The 12410-nt window shown below is 33.8% G+C and overlaps 1 protein-coding gene across 2 annotated transcripts in view; it reads left to right on the forward strand.

Annotated features, from left to right (window-relative positions):
• The first annotated feature begins 9980 nt into the window (after nt 1-9980).
• LOC657829 (T-lymphocyte activation antigen CD86) overlaps nt 9981-12410 on the forward strand; it is a 105908-nt gene continuing 103478 nt past the window's right edge. For both annotated transcript variants that reach the window (XM_964264.5, XM_008200176.3), the window contains exon 1: nt 9981-10232. In XM_964264.5, the coding sequence (XP_969357.3) occupies nt 10181-10232 (52 nt within the window). In that variant the 5' untranslated portion in view covers nt 9981-10180. The remainder of the gene's footprint in view (nt 10233-12410) is intronic.

Genomic DNA, 12410 nt, shown 5'->3' on the forward strand with positions numbered 1-12410 from the left:
TAGTTTAAGAGTCATTGCTCGATAAATCTTCCGGATACCAAAAATCTCGACAAAATTGAAAAAATCAATCATTGCTTTATTGTTTTTTTTAGAACTCAAGAAAAAAATCTAAATTTTTCAAGGTAAGTGTATCGTGTACAGTCACGATCTAAAAGAATGATACGCTCACCAATCGGGCCGGATAGTAAAAAGCTAATTAAAATCTGTTAGGTCAAAATTCCAACAAACTGGTAAGTTTACAAACTCTCTAGTTATACAACACCTCTAACATGTCGAAAAAATTTTAAGGGTGTCATTCCTTTTGATCCTGACTGTACCTTCGGCCGGTATAAATAAGTGAATTTTTTAGTGAAGGATTAAATATTTCTCTATGGAATTTTTAAGTTAAAAATTTCAAAAATTTAACTTTGTGAAAAAACGGTATTTTACTAGAGCTAGTAAAAAAATTGAGAGACAAAACAAACTGCTCCGCCAAATTCATTATTTGTAATACATTTTTCACAATAAAACCAAAAATAAATCCAGCTTATTGAGTCAATTCATTTATCTCTATTTACTACCGATAACTGAACTATTCAGTCTCCAGACCAATTTTACAATTATTTTAATCAGTCAATTAGAGAAAAATTATTCAAAAAAGTTGAACTATTGTGACGAAAACCTATGTAGAATGATATAGGGAAACGACTGGCGTTAAGCAAATTGCAATTTTTTTTATAGTTTTCGATTTATCAACACATACAGGTAAATTTCACCTATTTTGGTCTTGTTAGCAATATTCTCGAAAACTGTTAGTTGGAAGATAATGATTTTTTCTGGAAAAGCTAGATAATTACAACAGCTCTCCAACGATAATAAGCTTTATAGGGTTACCTCTGATAGTTTCATAGTTATTGCTCGATAAATCTTCCGGATACCAAAAATCTCGACAAAATTGAAAAAATCAAACATTGCTTTATTGCTTTTTTTAGAACTCAAGAAAAAAAATCTAAATTTTTCAAGGTAAGTGTATTTGGTGGTACAGTCACGACCTAAAAGAATGATACGCTCACCAATCGGGCCGGATAGTAAGAAGCTAATTAAAATCTGTTAGGTCAAAATTCCAACAAACTGGTAAGTTTACAAACTCTCTAGTTATACAACGCCTCTAACATGTCGAAAAAATTTTAAGGGTGTCATTCCTTTTGATCCTGATTGTACCTTCGGCCGGTATAAATAAGTGAATTTTTTAGTGAAGGATTGAATATTTCTCTATGGAATTTTTAAGTTAAAAATTTCAAAAATTTAACTTTGTGAAAAAACGGTATTTTACTAGAGCTAGTAAAAAAATTGAGAGACAAAACAAACTGCTCCGCCAAATTCATTGTTTGTAATGGCACTTGATCTGCCTTTGACCCGATTTTGTAAAATAAAATCAAAAGAATCGTCCAATTTTGTCGCTTTTAACCCATCCATTGACTCACTTTATTCATTTATCTCTATTTCACGTCCAATCGATAACGAATTTATAAAACATAGTTCAGTCTTGAATAGCTTGTCAGCGGATAAAGAATGACGTATTAATCAATACATCAGTTTATTTTTAATTTGTAGTCGGCGGAGAAAGATAACACGTTTGACACATTGCCACAAAAAGACCCAGATTTATTCGCTTGTCTATAATTGCGCCAAACAATGTGATTGATGTTAAATGCAGCCCCATTATCCCCCAGTACATGTGTAGGCAATAATCGCGCTCTGGCGCCCCAAACAATACACAAATCGGCTCAATTAGTCCAACTTTCTTTATTAACTAACACATTTTTCGCCCGAAAAGTTGGGTAAATGTGAAAGATTCGCCCGCTCGGGTCTATGTCCCAAGTTTCCAATAGTTCTCCATAAACAAAGTGCAACTTTGAGTGCCTTATATCCCCGCTAAAAGATATTTAAACACAAAGTTAGCTAAGCATCTCCAACGTAATATTTACACTTTTCAACCAATAAATGTTAACCAGAAATCACAGACAGCTAAATGAATACAAATTCAGACCTGCCAAGTTTATTTCAGATGACAACAGCGGAATATTAAGACGAAAGAGAACAGAACTCAAGTATTCCGTCCCGGTTTTACTTTTTAATATTCTTGTTCCAACTTTGCGCAAGATAAATAAGACAAGTTTTATAATGAATATCGAAATTCCTCCACTAGATGCTCGTCTATTAGCAAAATAACGAGTTTTTAAATTACATAGTCGGCGAAATTATTACAATAACGAACTAAATCTGACGCTCGAAGGCGACATCAATCTCTGGGCTTACAAAGCATTGATTCGGTTGCCACAAGGGCCTTACTTTATGCGGCTGTAAAATTATATTGCTCGCGTTTTGCTAATTACTAAAATAAATTTTTTGAACTTTAGTAATTACAAAAATGGTGGAGACGCCGGGCCAAAATTTTTTAGGACATAATTTGTTACAAAAATAGAAGGCCTTTATGTTATAGGGCTGTGACATTATATTGTCTTGCAAATCACTAATATAAATTTTTTTATAAACTATAATAATAATAAAAATGGTGGCGGCGCTGGTTTAAAAAAATGATACAAAAATGGTGGAGGCGCCGGGATAATTTACTGCGGCCGCTATTCTAATTATCTTAATAGTGTATGGCCTAAGTGTTTGCTTTGAAAATTGCCTATGTCTTGGTAATCACTAATATAAAAAAATTTCATAAACTATAATAATAATAACAATGGTAGCGGCGCCGGCTTAAAAAAATATGTTACAAAAATGGTGGAGGCGCCGGGATAGTTTGCTGCGGCCGCTATTCTAATTATCTAAATAGTGTATGGCCTAAGTGTTTGCTTTGAAAATTGCCTATGTCTTGCTAATCACTAATATAAAAAAATTTCATAAACTATAATAATAATAAAAATGGTAGCGGCGCCGACTTAAAAAATATGTTACAAAAATGGTGGAGGCGCCGGGATAATTTACTGCGGCCGCTATTCTAATTATCTAAATAGTGTATGGCCTAAGTGTTTGCTTTGAAAATTGCCTATGTCTTGCTAATCACTAATTTAAAAAAATTTCATAAACTAAAGTAATAATAAAAATGGAAGCGGCGCCGGGAAAAAAATTGTTACAAAAATGGTGGAAGCGCCGGGATAATTTACTGCGGCCGCTATTCTAATTATCTAAATAGTGTATGGCCTAAGTGTTTACTTTGAAAATTGCCTATGCCTTGCTAATTACTAATATGAAAAAGTTTTATAAACTATAATAATAATAAAAATGATAACGGCGCCGGAAAAAAAAGTTACAAAAATGGTGGAGGCGCCGGAATAATTTACTGCGGCCGCTATTCTAATTATCTAAATAGTGTATGGCCTAAGTGTTTGCTTTGAAAATTGCCTATGTCTTGCTAATCACTAATATAAAAAAATTTCATAAACTATAATAATAATAAAAATGGTAGCGGCGCCGGCTTAAAAAAATATGTTGCAAAAATGGTGGAGGCGCCGGGATAATTTACTGCGGCTGCTATTCTAATTATCTAAACAGTGTATGGCCTAAGTGTTTACTTTGAAAATTGCCTATGTTTTGCTAATTACTAATATGAAAAAATTTCATAAACTATAATAATAATAAAAATGGTAGCGGCGCCGGCTTAAAAAAATATGTTGCAAAAATGGTGGAGGCGCCGGGATAATTTACTGCGGCCGCTATTCTAATTATCTAAATAGTGTATGGCCTAAGTGTTTGCTTTGAAAATTGCCTATTTTTGCTAATCACTAATATAAAAAAAATTCATAAACTATAATAATAATAAAAATGATAGCGCCGCCGGTTTAAAAAATATGTTGCAAAAATGGTGGAGGCGCCGGGATAATTTACTGCGGCCGCTATTCTAATTATCTAAATAGTGTATGGCCTAAGTGTTTGCTTTGAAAATTGCCTATTTTTGCTAATCACTAATATAAAAAAAATTCATAAACTATAATAATAATAAAAATGGTAGCGGCGCCGGTTTAAAAAATATGTTACAAAAATGGTGGAGGCGCCGGGATAATTTACTGCGGCCGCTATTCTAATTATCTAAATAGTGTATGGCCTAAGTGTTTGCTTTGAAAGCATCCGATCCGCCCTCCCTAAGCATAATCAAGACGAGTAAACTAATGAGGGTGACGCAATTTGACGCTAAACGTCTGTGTGTGGCCACAGGATGGAAATTAATCACATAGTTGTCAATATTGGATTAATAGAGCCCTCAGAGCAAAAACCGGCCCTGAAAAAACCTGCTCTGGATCGATATTGTAATTTAAGAAACTCGTAACTTGTTCGTTATTTTGAGAGTTGGCCCAAAAGTTTTATTAACCTGATCGAAAGTTGTGCCATTATTCGTGTGGGAAAATTGTTGAGCGTACAATGTGTGTTATTGACGTATGAAATAATTCAATAATTGATTTTTCCGTCGAACGAGCTAAAAAAAGATAATACGTTTTTTTAGTGCTCGCTTTAACGTAATGTTGATTTTCAGTTACGATGAATATTAAATAAAATGAAAAATAAATAATTAAAAATAAATATCGCTAGAGCGGAAACAGAAATCCTGTGTCACAGAGAGACTAACTGAGTTTTGTTTCGTTTGATGTAAATTCGTTCTTCTGTACATGAATAAAATAAAAGCTTTGTTTTCGTAGAAAAACACCGGCGTTGAGATAATAAGCTGAAAAGTCAATAATGGCCCCAATTGCAGTTGGGAAATTATTTTTGCTAAACACCTGCAATGTTTAATGCGCCTTGATTAAAATATAAATAACAAATACAGCGGGAATAGAACAAATTTGCGTAAAACAGCGCCGGACTGGCCATTTTTATTGTTTCAATTTGCATTTTAATATTTTAATGTTCTCAACAACTACCAACAATGTTTTTTCCTTGTTTTGATTTTCTAGTGCAAAGCTAATTCGCATTTTCCTCTTAGAGAAAAGGCAAGTTGTTTCAGTGCGGCCCTGATTCGTTATTGAAGTCGTCCTCTCGACTGGGGATTAAGCTAATTTCGAGAAAAACTGTTACGAAGTTATTTATCTTAATGGTTCGTTAATTCTTTTAAAGGGAAGCCTCGGAATGTTTTAAGGATTTGAATAAACCTCCAAAGTAGCCGAAAAAATTGGGTAAACAGTTTACGAAAATATTGAAACATCCAGCCAGGTCTGTTTAAGTTTGCGGAATTTTTTCGCAAAGTGCGGCGTTTTTTCGCGTTCACGTGTTGCATCGTGTGTGAAAAAGTAAAGTTTGCGGTTTCGGCGGCGCCTTTGCGGTGTGTTTCCGCACTCATATCGAACAGATCAAAGAGTGGTCGGGCGCCGCAGCCCCACAACAAAGCAAATTTGCATTGCACAAATCCCACTCGCCCCGAAACCAATCAAAACTGTTAATTCGCCGATTTTAGAAATGACCCGATTTGCATAATTTGCACAAAGATGGGCATTTTATGGAAAGGCCGATTTTGATTCATTCCGAGCGGGATATTTATAGAGGTTCCCTACGGCGCCTATTCTTGTATCCTCACAATTTTTCGGTCGAGCGCACTCGTGAAATTGCGACTTTTTAATGTAAAACACCTACATAAATCACAAGCTTCACTGCACATACCTAAATATGAAAATTTTATTAACCGAATCGATGGAGAGACACCAGCGCTGGCCAGCTCGCCCACACCTAGACGTTTTTCTTACGGCTTATAAAATATCGCGATTTTTTCGGACGTGATTCATCAAAAATGAAAAATAAATCATATTTAAAACAGTTGGGCAGTTTTACTGAAACAAAGTTAAAATCCCAAGTGTACAAGGTGTTTATTTTTACAAACTAAATTTCTCAAACTTGCTTTTAAATTAATTTAGCGCAAAACAACCACAAAAATTGATTTTTTTGCATTATGCTTGTGTCCTATTATTGAAAATGCTCCATCAGCCTGTATTTTTTTTTATTCGTCCTCTGCTAACCGTTATTTAATTACAACAATTTTTATATACTTATTGCTCTGAAAACTTAGACGGTAATAGAACAACGGCGCTCTCTAGCGACATTAATGGAACTATAAAGAACGGGAACGTTTAACTTGTACGTCGTTTCTTATCCTAACCTTTAGATATCCGTAGTCAGTTCATTTTACTAAAAAAAATATTTCATAGAACTAATAGTTTTAATTTCAACCAGTCAGATTATGACCAATATTTTAAAAACTACCAGAAAAAATATAAAAAAAAATTAACATTTTCAGGGCTTAAAATGTTTCCTTCGGCTTGTATCTCAAAAATCAAAAAATGTAGCTAGAACATAAAAAAAATCAAAACAGACGCACAATTTTACATGAAAAAAAATTCCAAGAGTCTAAACTGTTGATTTTGACGAAACTAAATTATTAATTGTGCTTCTAAGTGTTTGTACTTAAAAAATTACGAGCCGTGGATCAAAAATTAAAACAGATTCAAAATATTCAAGCAATTTTACGTAAGAAAAAGTTTTTTTTAACTTTAAATCAATGTACTTTTGAAAATTTTTTGAATTCAAGTCTTTATTGCAACAAACTGCCCGATAAAAACTTAGCCGGAAAAAGTGAAAACCGCGAGCTTTGGGCGACATCTCAAAAATGCAGTTTTGAGATCTTGTGCCAATTTTGCATTCCGAGTCCGAATTGTTAATGGACAATGAACATGCCTTGTTGCAATTGTTGGCATTTGAACAATGCCAGTCTTATTAGGATGAAATTGGCGCACTTGTGCTCAAACGACCATGTTGTTGGGGTCGTGACTCCGTAATGGAAACTGGAATAATGTATTTGAGTTGGTACAATATTGATTACGATTTTTTGTTTCGACAAATTGTTTTGAATATTTCAGCTTGTGGCAAACGTATCGTTTTGTATCTGTGTATTCTATCACAATCAAATATCTATCCATCTGAATTATTAATCGTTTTTCTGGAAAACACTATCGATCAGCTACTTACAACATCTGATCGCAAATGACGTACACGGTTAGTACATTATGTTTACAGCTTGCACATCACTAATTTGATTGATGTATGGACTGTGATATGCCCTAATTGCGCCAATTACTATCTTACACACAAGAATAAAATTTAACGTTGTAGCAGTAATAAAGTGTCATCACGCCCCGCCCTTGCCAAACCAATCTGGTGAAAAATGAAGTCGCGCACGCGTTAATTAATCTTTCTTGCACTGCTGCAAGAATTTACAATTTCGGTCGCGGTTGCGGTTTTCGAATCAGTTGCATGGACAAATTTCAATGCAGATAAGCCGTGATGGATTATTATTATTATTACTGTGCTGATGAACATAAATTATTTGCGATATTGGGACAACGTCAAAGGGAAAATTGCTGATTTAAGCGTGGGTTTTGCCACCGCGCTGACAATTCGGGACTTGTGCATAAATAACGATTCCGGAAAAAATTGACAACCGGATGCTTTCGCCAAAACAGGGCTAGACAGTTTCACCGAAATCGCTTTCTTTTCTTGATTACATTTTGTGTAAAGTAATGATAGTTTAAATACTGTGAACACATTTTTTCTGGTTCTTAAAATTCTTAAAATAAGTCAAGTAAAAGAGTAAATATTAAAAATCAAATTCAGTGTCGTACTTTATAATAGATTATAAAACTGGTTTCAAGCTCGTAAAGCTGACTTGAAAAATTATTTCTGCAACAATTACTATAATTTGCCCAGAGAATCCCACTCGCAATCAAACTAATGACTTTCAAAACGAATGCATTTTACCTTTAGTTGCTCTGCGATGAGTAGTTTTCGTGTAATTATATGTTTGATTTAAATTTATAACAATTAAAAATTTTGTCCCAAAGTTACTATTTGTTTATTGAACTTGTTACCAAGACAGATATTTTTTACAGAATCAAGACAAGTTTTTTTAGCCTGGTTAAATCACAATAACAACATTTTAAAAATCCAATTTGCTCGTATTTCTGCAAAATAAAATCTCCATTTATTATTTGTAACCTCAATTTTGCCTCCATAATATTTCCAAGTTTATTGCGGTTTACATTTTAATAGATACTACTGGGTTCGAGCGAATAAAGCTGTTATTCGAAAAATTATTTGTGCTGCAATTATTTACCCAGATAATCACAATCGTAGTCAAAATAACTACATTCAAAAACGCATTTTTGTGGTTTTGATAAAGGTTATAAAGAAAAATAATTTGCTGTGAGTCAATTTCGAGTAATTGGGTTTTTATAAAAATAAAAAACTATTTGGTGCTGGTTTTGATTATCCGCAGCAAAAATTTAAAGAAGAGCAAAATGTAAACGATTAATTAATAAATATAAAAAAAAATGTCAAAAACGGTGGAAAGAACAACAAAATAAAATCTCCATCTACTATTTTTAACCTCAGTTCTGAGCCTAAAATGTTTACAAGTTTATCGCAGTTTAAGTTTTAATAGACACTGGCTACAAGCTCGTAGCGATTTTAATTGAAATATTATATCTGCTGCAATCATTTGCCCAAATAATCCCATCGCTTTTAAATTAATGACTTTCAAAAATGCATTTTAGTTGCTTTTATCCTCGACATTAATTGAAAATAATCTGCGATGAGTAGGTTTCGTGTAATTATATTTTTCTGAAAACAAACATATGCAATTAAAACAAACTTTCAAAAAAAATTTTATTGGAGTTATTACTACAACACTGCAAGGAACGAACTGACAATATTTAACAAAATTAAAACTAAAACAATTACCATTTTAAGCAGTTCAGTTCGTTAGAGACTTTTGTGGCACATTTTTCTGACTCTTAGAGAAATTACTAAGTAATAAAAAGTTAAAAGAAGAGTTGAAACTGTAACTGCTTGACTAAATCACAAAAAACAAAAATGGTGGATGCGCCGGGTTAAATAATAAATATACTAAAAATCACAATACTGTCTCAATTATTTTTTGTTTTCTTAATTCTGAGTCCATTGTGATTTTACAGTTTACATCTCAGTAGACACAACTACTATAGCCACAAGCTTACAAAACTTTTACTTAAAAATTCTTTCTGCTGCAATTATTTTTTCTATGATGAGTAATTTTAAAGTAATTAAAACGAATTATTAAAACACTGTCTTAGAAAAGTTAGTAATTTTAATTCTGAATTAAAAAACAGTATGGTTCAGTTGAACTTGTCATCAAAATTCTACAAAAACTAACGCGTCAAAAATGGTGGATGCGCCGGGTTCAAGTACAAACGTAACTAAAAAAAATAAAATTTAAATGTATTTCGGCAAAATTAAATCTGTATTTACTATTTGATAATTAATTGATCGCAATTAACATTTTAACAGACCCAACTATTAGTACGTGTTACATGCTCATAGAGCTTAATATCTGATAAATTATGCCGGTCACAATATTTACTCTACAAGATTAGAGTAAAAATATAGTTCAAACACTGTTTTACAAATCAAATAGGTTTATTGTTAATTTTGACGTTTGGTTTAGGTTATAGAAAATAAAAATAAAAACATCGAAAATGGTGGATGCGCCGGGTTAAACCACAGCAGTAAGTATTAAAAAGCAATTTGCTGGTATTTCTGCTGTTATAAAATTTCCATTTATCATTTATGGCCTTAATTTTGTTCCCAAGTTTATCGCAGTTTGCGAAAACTACTGTTTCAAGCTCGTTGTAGTTATCGGAAAAATTATTTCAGCAAATCCCATCGCAATCAAAATAATGAGTTCCACAGCCACTTTTAGTAGTTTGGGGTCGGCGGGCGTGGGCGGCGTCCCCAATCTGGTCCGCAGCGGGGCCATCATGTCCAGAATCGGCTAAACGTTGTATAAATTATGAAATGGCACGTACAAATTAGAACTTGAAAATTTCTTCGGGAGATGTTCGCGTGTTATGGATCGAGGTTGGCGCGCCTGTGCCGTCGTGCTTCGTCGGGTCCCCGTCGGAGGCAGGGTGGCGTTCGTGTCAGTTTGCAGGATTCCCGCACTACTCCAGGACACTTTACGCGCTTTAACATGTCCCCAGTGCTCTTCCGCCACTGACCGCGCGAAAATGTAATTTTTCGAAAACTCGCACGCAGCTCAAGTTGAAAAAATCGATTTTTTTTCCTCGTGGACAATGTGAGAGTGAAGTGATGGAACTGTAGGTGATTTGACCCAACCATGGCCGGAAGGATTTTTAATCTGTGTTTGTTTTGTGCCGCCACTAGTTCAGGTATTTGACTTAATTAGGAAATGAGCAAAAAACGCGAGCTTTCGGTGTGATGGACCAGATTGGATGCGGGTCCCAATCCCCAGACATAATTTCCGTTATTTATTCCGGCTGGAAGTATTCGAAATTTCGCTCTATCAGACTTGGCTCTAACAAACAACCTAATTTATTGTGACATTTCCATTTGGGCAGCCTAACTTTTGATATAACTTTCACTCAGAGATAAAGAAAACGGCCGCCGTTTGCCCGATGCTTATTAAAATGTCGTCTATTTTTTTAGCGAGTTTGTGACTCGAATAACAATTTACTAAAAGTTTTCCAATCCGGACTGCGCAATGGTCGCAACACGTGTTTCGTCAACCGAGACGACACCATCAGTCAAGGATTGTTGCAACAAATCGGGAGTAACAAGTCAATAGTTATTTTTTGCAATTTTGTAGAAAGTGAATTCAAATTTTTGCAAACTTTCTTCAGTTCCATAATTCGGAATCAAATAATGATTCCACTTTAATCGATTAAGAAAAAGTTTGCTTTAGTCAAGAGACAAAATCAAAATCCGCTGTTATTTTCTCACAACACGGTGTTTAGATGCATTGTAAAAATTTTTTGTAATAATTTTTTTTTGTTGTCTATTTTTGTCTAAGAACTAACTTGTCAGACTTTTAGGAAAAAGTAATAATTTCATTAAATATCTAGAACTTCTTGACTTGAGTAGAGTTAAACGTTTTGTGAATATGCAAATAAAAACATTGACAAATGTTTTCAACAACAATGAAGTCAGACGGATTTTGCTCAATGTTGATTAAAAAAAGCTTTTCCTTTTCTTTTTTGTAATTAACTAACCAAAGACGAATTTTAAAAAGGCGCAAAATAATTAATTCCTAAAATAATAAATTTTATTAAAAATGGTGGATGCGCCGGGCTAAATTTTAAATGTAACCATTGCTTGTATTTTTGTAAAATCAAATCTCCAATTAGGTAATTATTTGCAATTTCAATTATAACTCTATGCTCTTTCCAAGTTTATCACATATATTTACATTTTAGTTGGTACAACTTCCTCATGCTTACAGACTTAGAAACTTGCCAAGCACATAGTTGGTATCTGAAAAATTATTTCTGCTGTAACTATTTGTAGGTGTACAAGCGATAAGTATTTTTTTAAATAAAAGGTTGATAACTAAGCACGTCAAATAATGTCTTTTTGGTGGTGATTTTGTCTTGAAAGAAACTATTACATTTTTTAAAATATTACTATCATACAAGTAAAAACATTAACAAATTTTTTCAACAGTAATAAAGCCATACTAATTTTGAGCAATGTCGTTTAAAAAAAAGAGCAAATGATTAATACTTTTAATAATAAAAATTTTCAAAAATGGTGGATGCGCCGGGCGAAACCTCTAGTGTATGTTAGCGAAATAAAAGCTTCATTTAGGTGTTATTTGCAACTTAAATTTTACATTTATGTTGTTTAAGTTTATCACATTTAAGTAGACACAACTTAGTACTGGTTACAGGCTCAGAAACTTTTATTTCAACAACTACTTCTCTTGCACTAAATATTTTTTTTATTATTGTTCTCTTATTAATACTGAAGAAAGTAGTTTTCCAAAAAAAATAGAGAAAATGTAAAACGATTTCGGCTGAAAGAAAACTAGTTGAATAGTTTTTGTTGTTTGAAAATTTTGTAGTGATTATCGTGTGTTTGTGTTGCGCTGTGGCTATAAATCGCCCCAATTCGCATTCGTCGTAATTGGCTCGTCAGGTCCTCCTACAGACGAAATAAATCCGCGAAAGCTCCCCATCCCGAATGTTCTCTTCGCCGGTTCGAATTAACACAGAAGCGAATGTGTCGCGCTTTGCTTGTAAATATTTAACTGAGTGTCGTAGTAAAGCTTCGAGGCTTTCACGCGCCATTATCATAGGGAAAGAGTTAACCATGACGTCATTTCTTGTCTTATTCAACATCTGCATCCCACACAGAGCGGCTCAACAGTTGAATTTTTCATTGCGGCGGTTTCATTGTGCGCCGATCAATTTTTCGCACAAATCACACAAATGCGGGTTAAATAAATGTCTTGAGGGTGAGTGACAGAACGACGGGGTCGTTAGGACCCTCGATAGGGATCAAAGCTCTCCAAGCAAATCGGACCATAACTTAAAAAGAGCGATGGCGAA

Source organism: Tribolium castaneum, chromosome 2, assembly GCF_031307605.1.
Source record: "Tribolium castaneum strain GA2 chromosome 2, icTriCast1.1, whole genome shotgun sequence".
Classification (NCBI taxonomy): Eukaryota; Metazoa; Arthropoda; class Insecta; order Coleoptera; family Tenebrionidae; genus Tribolium; species Tribolium castaneum.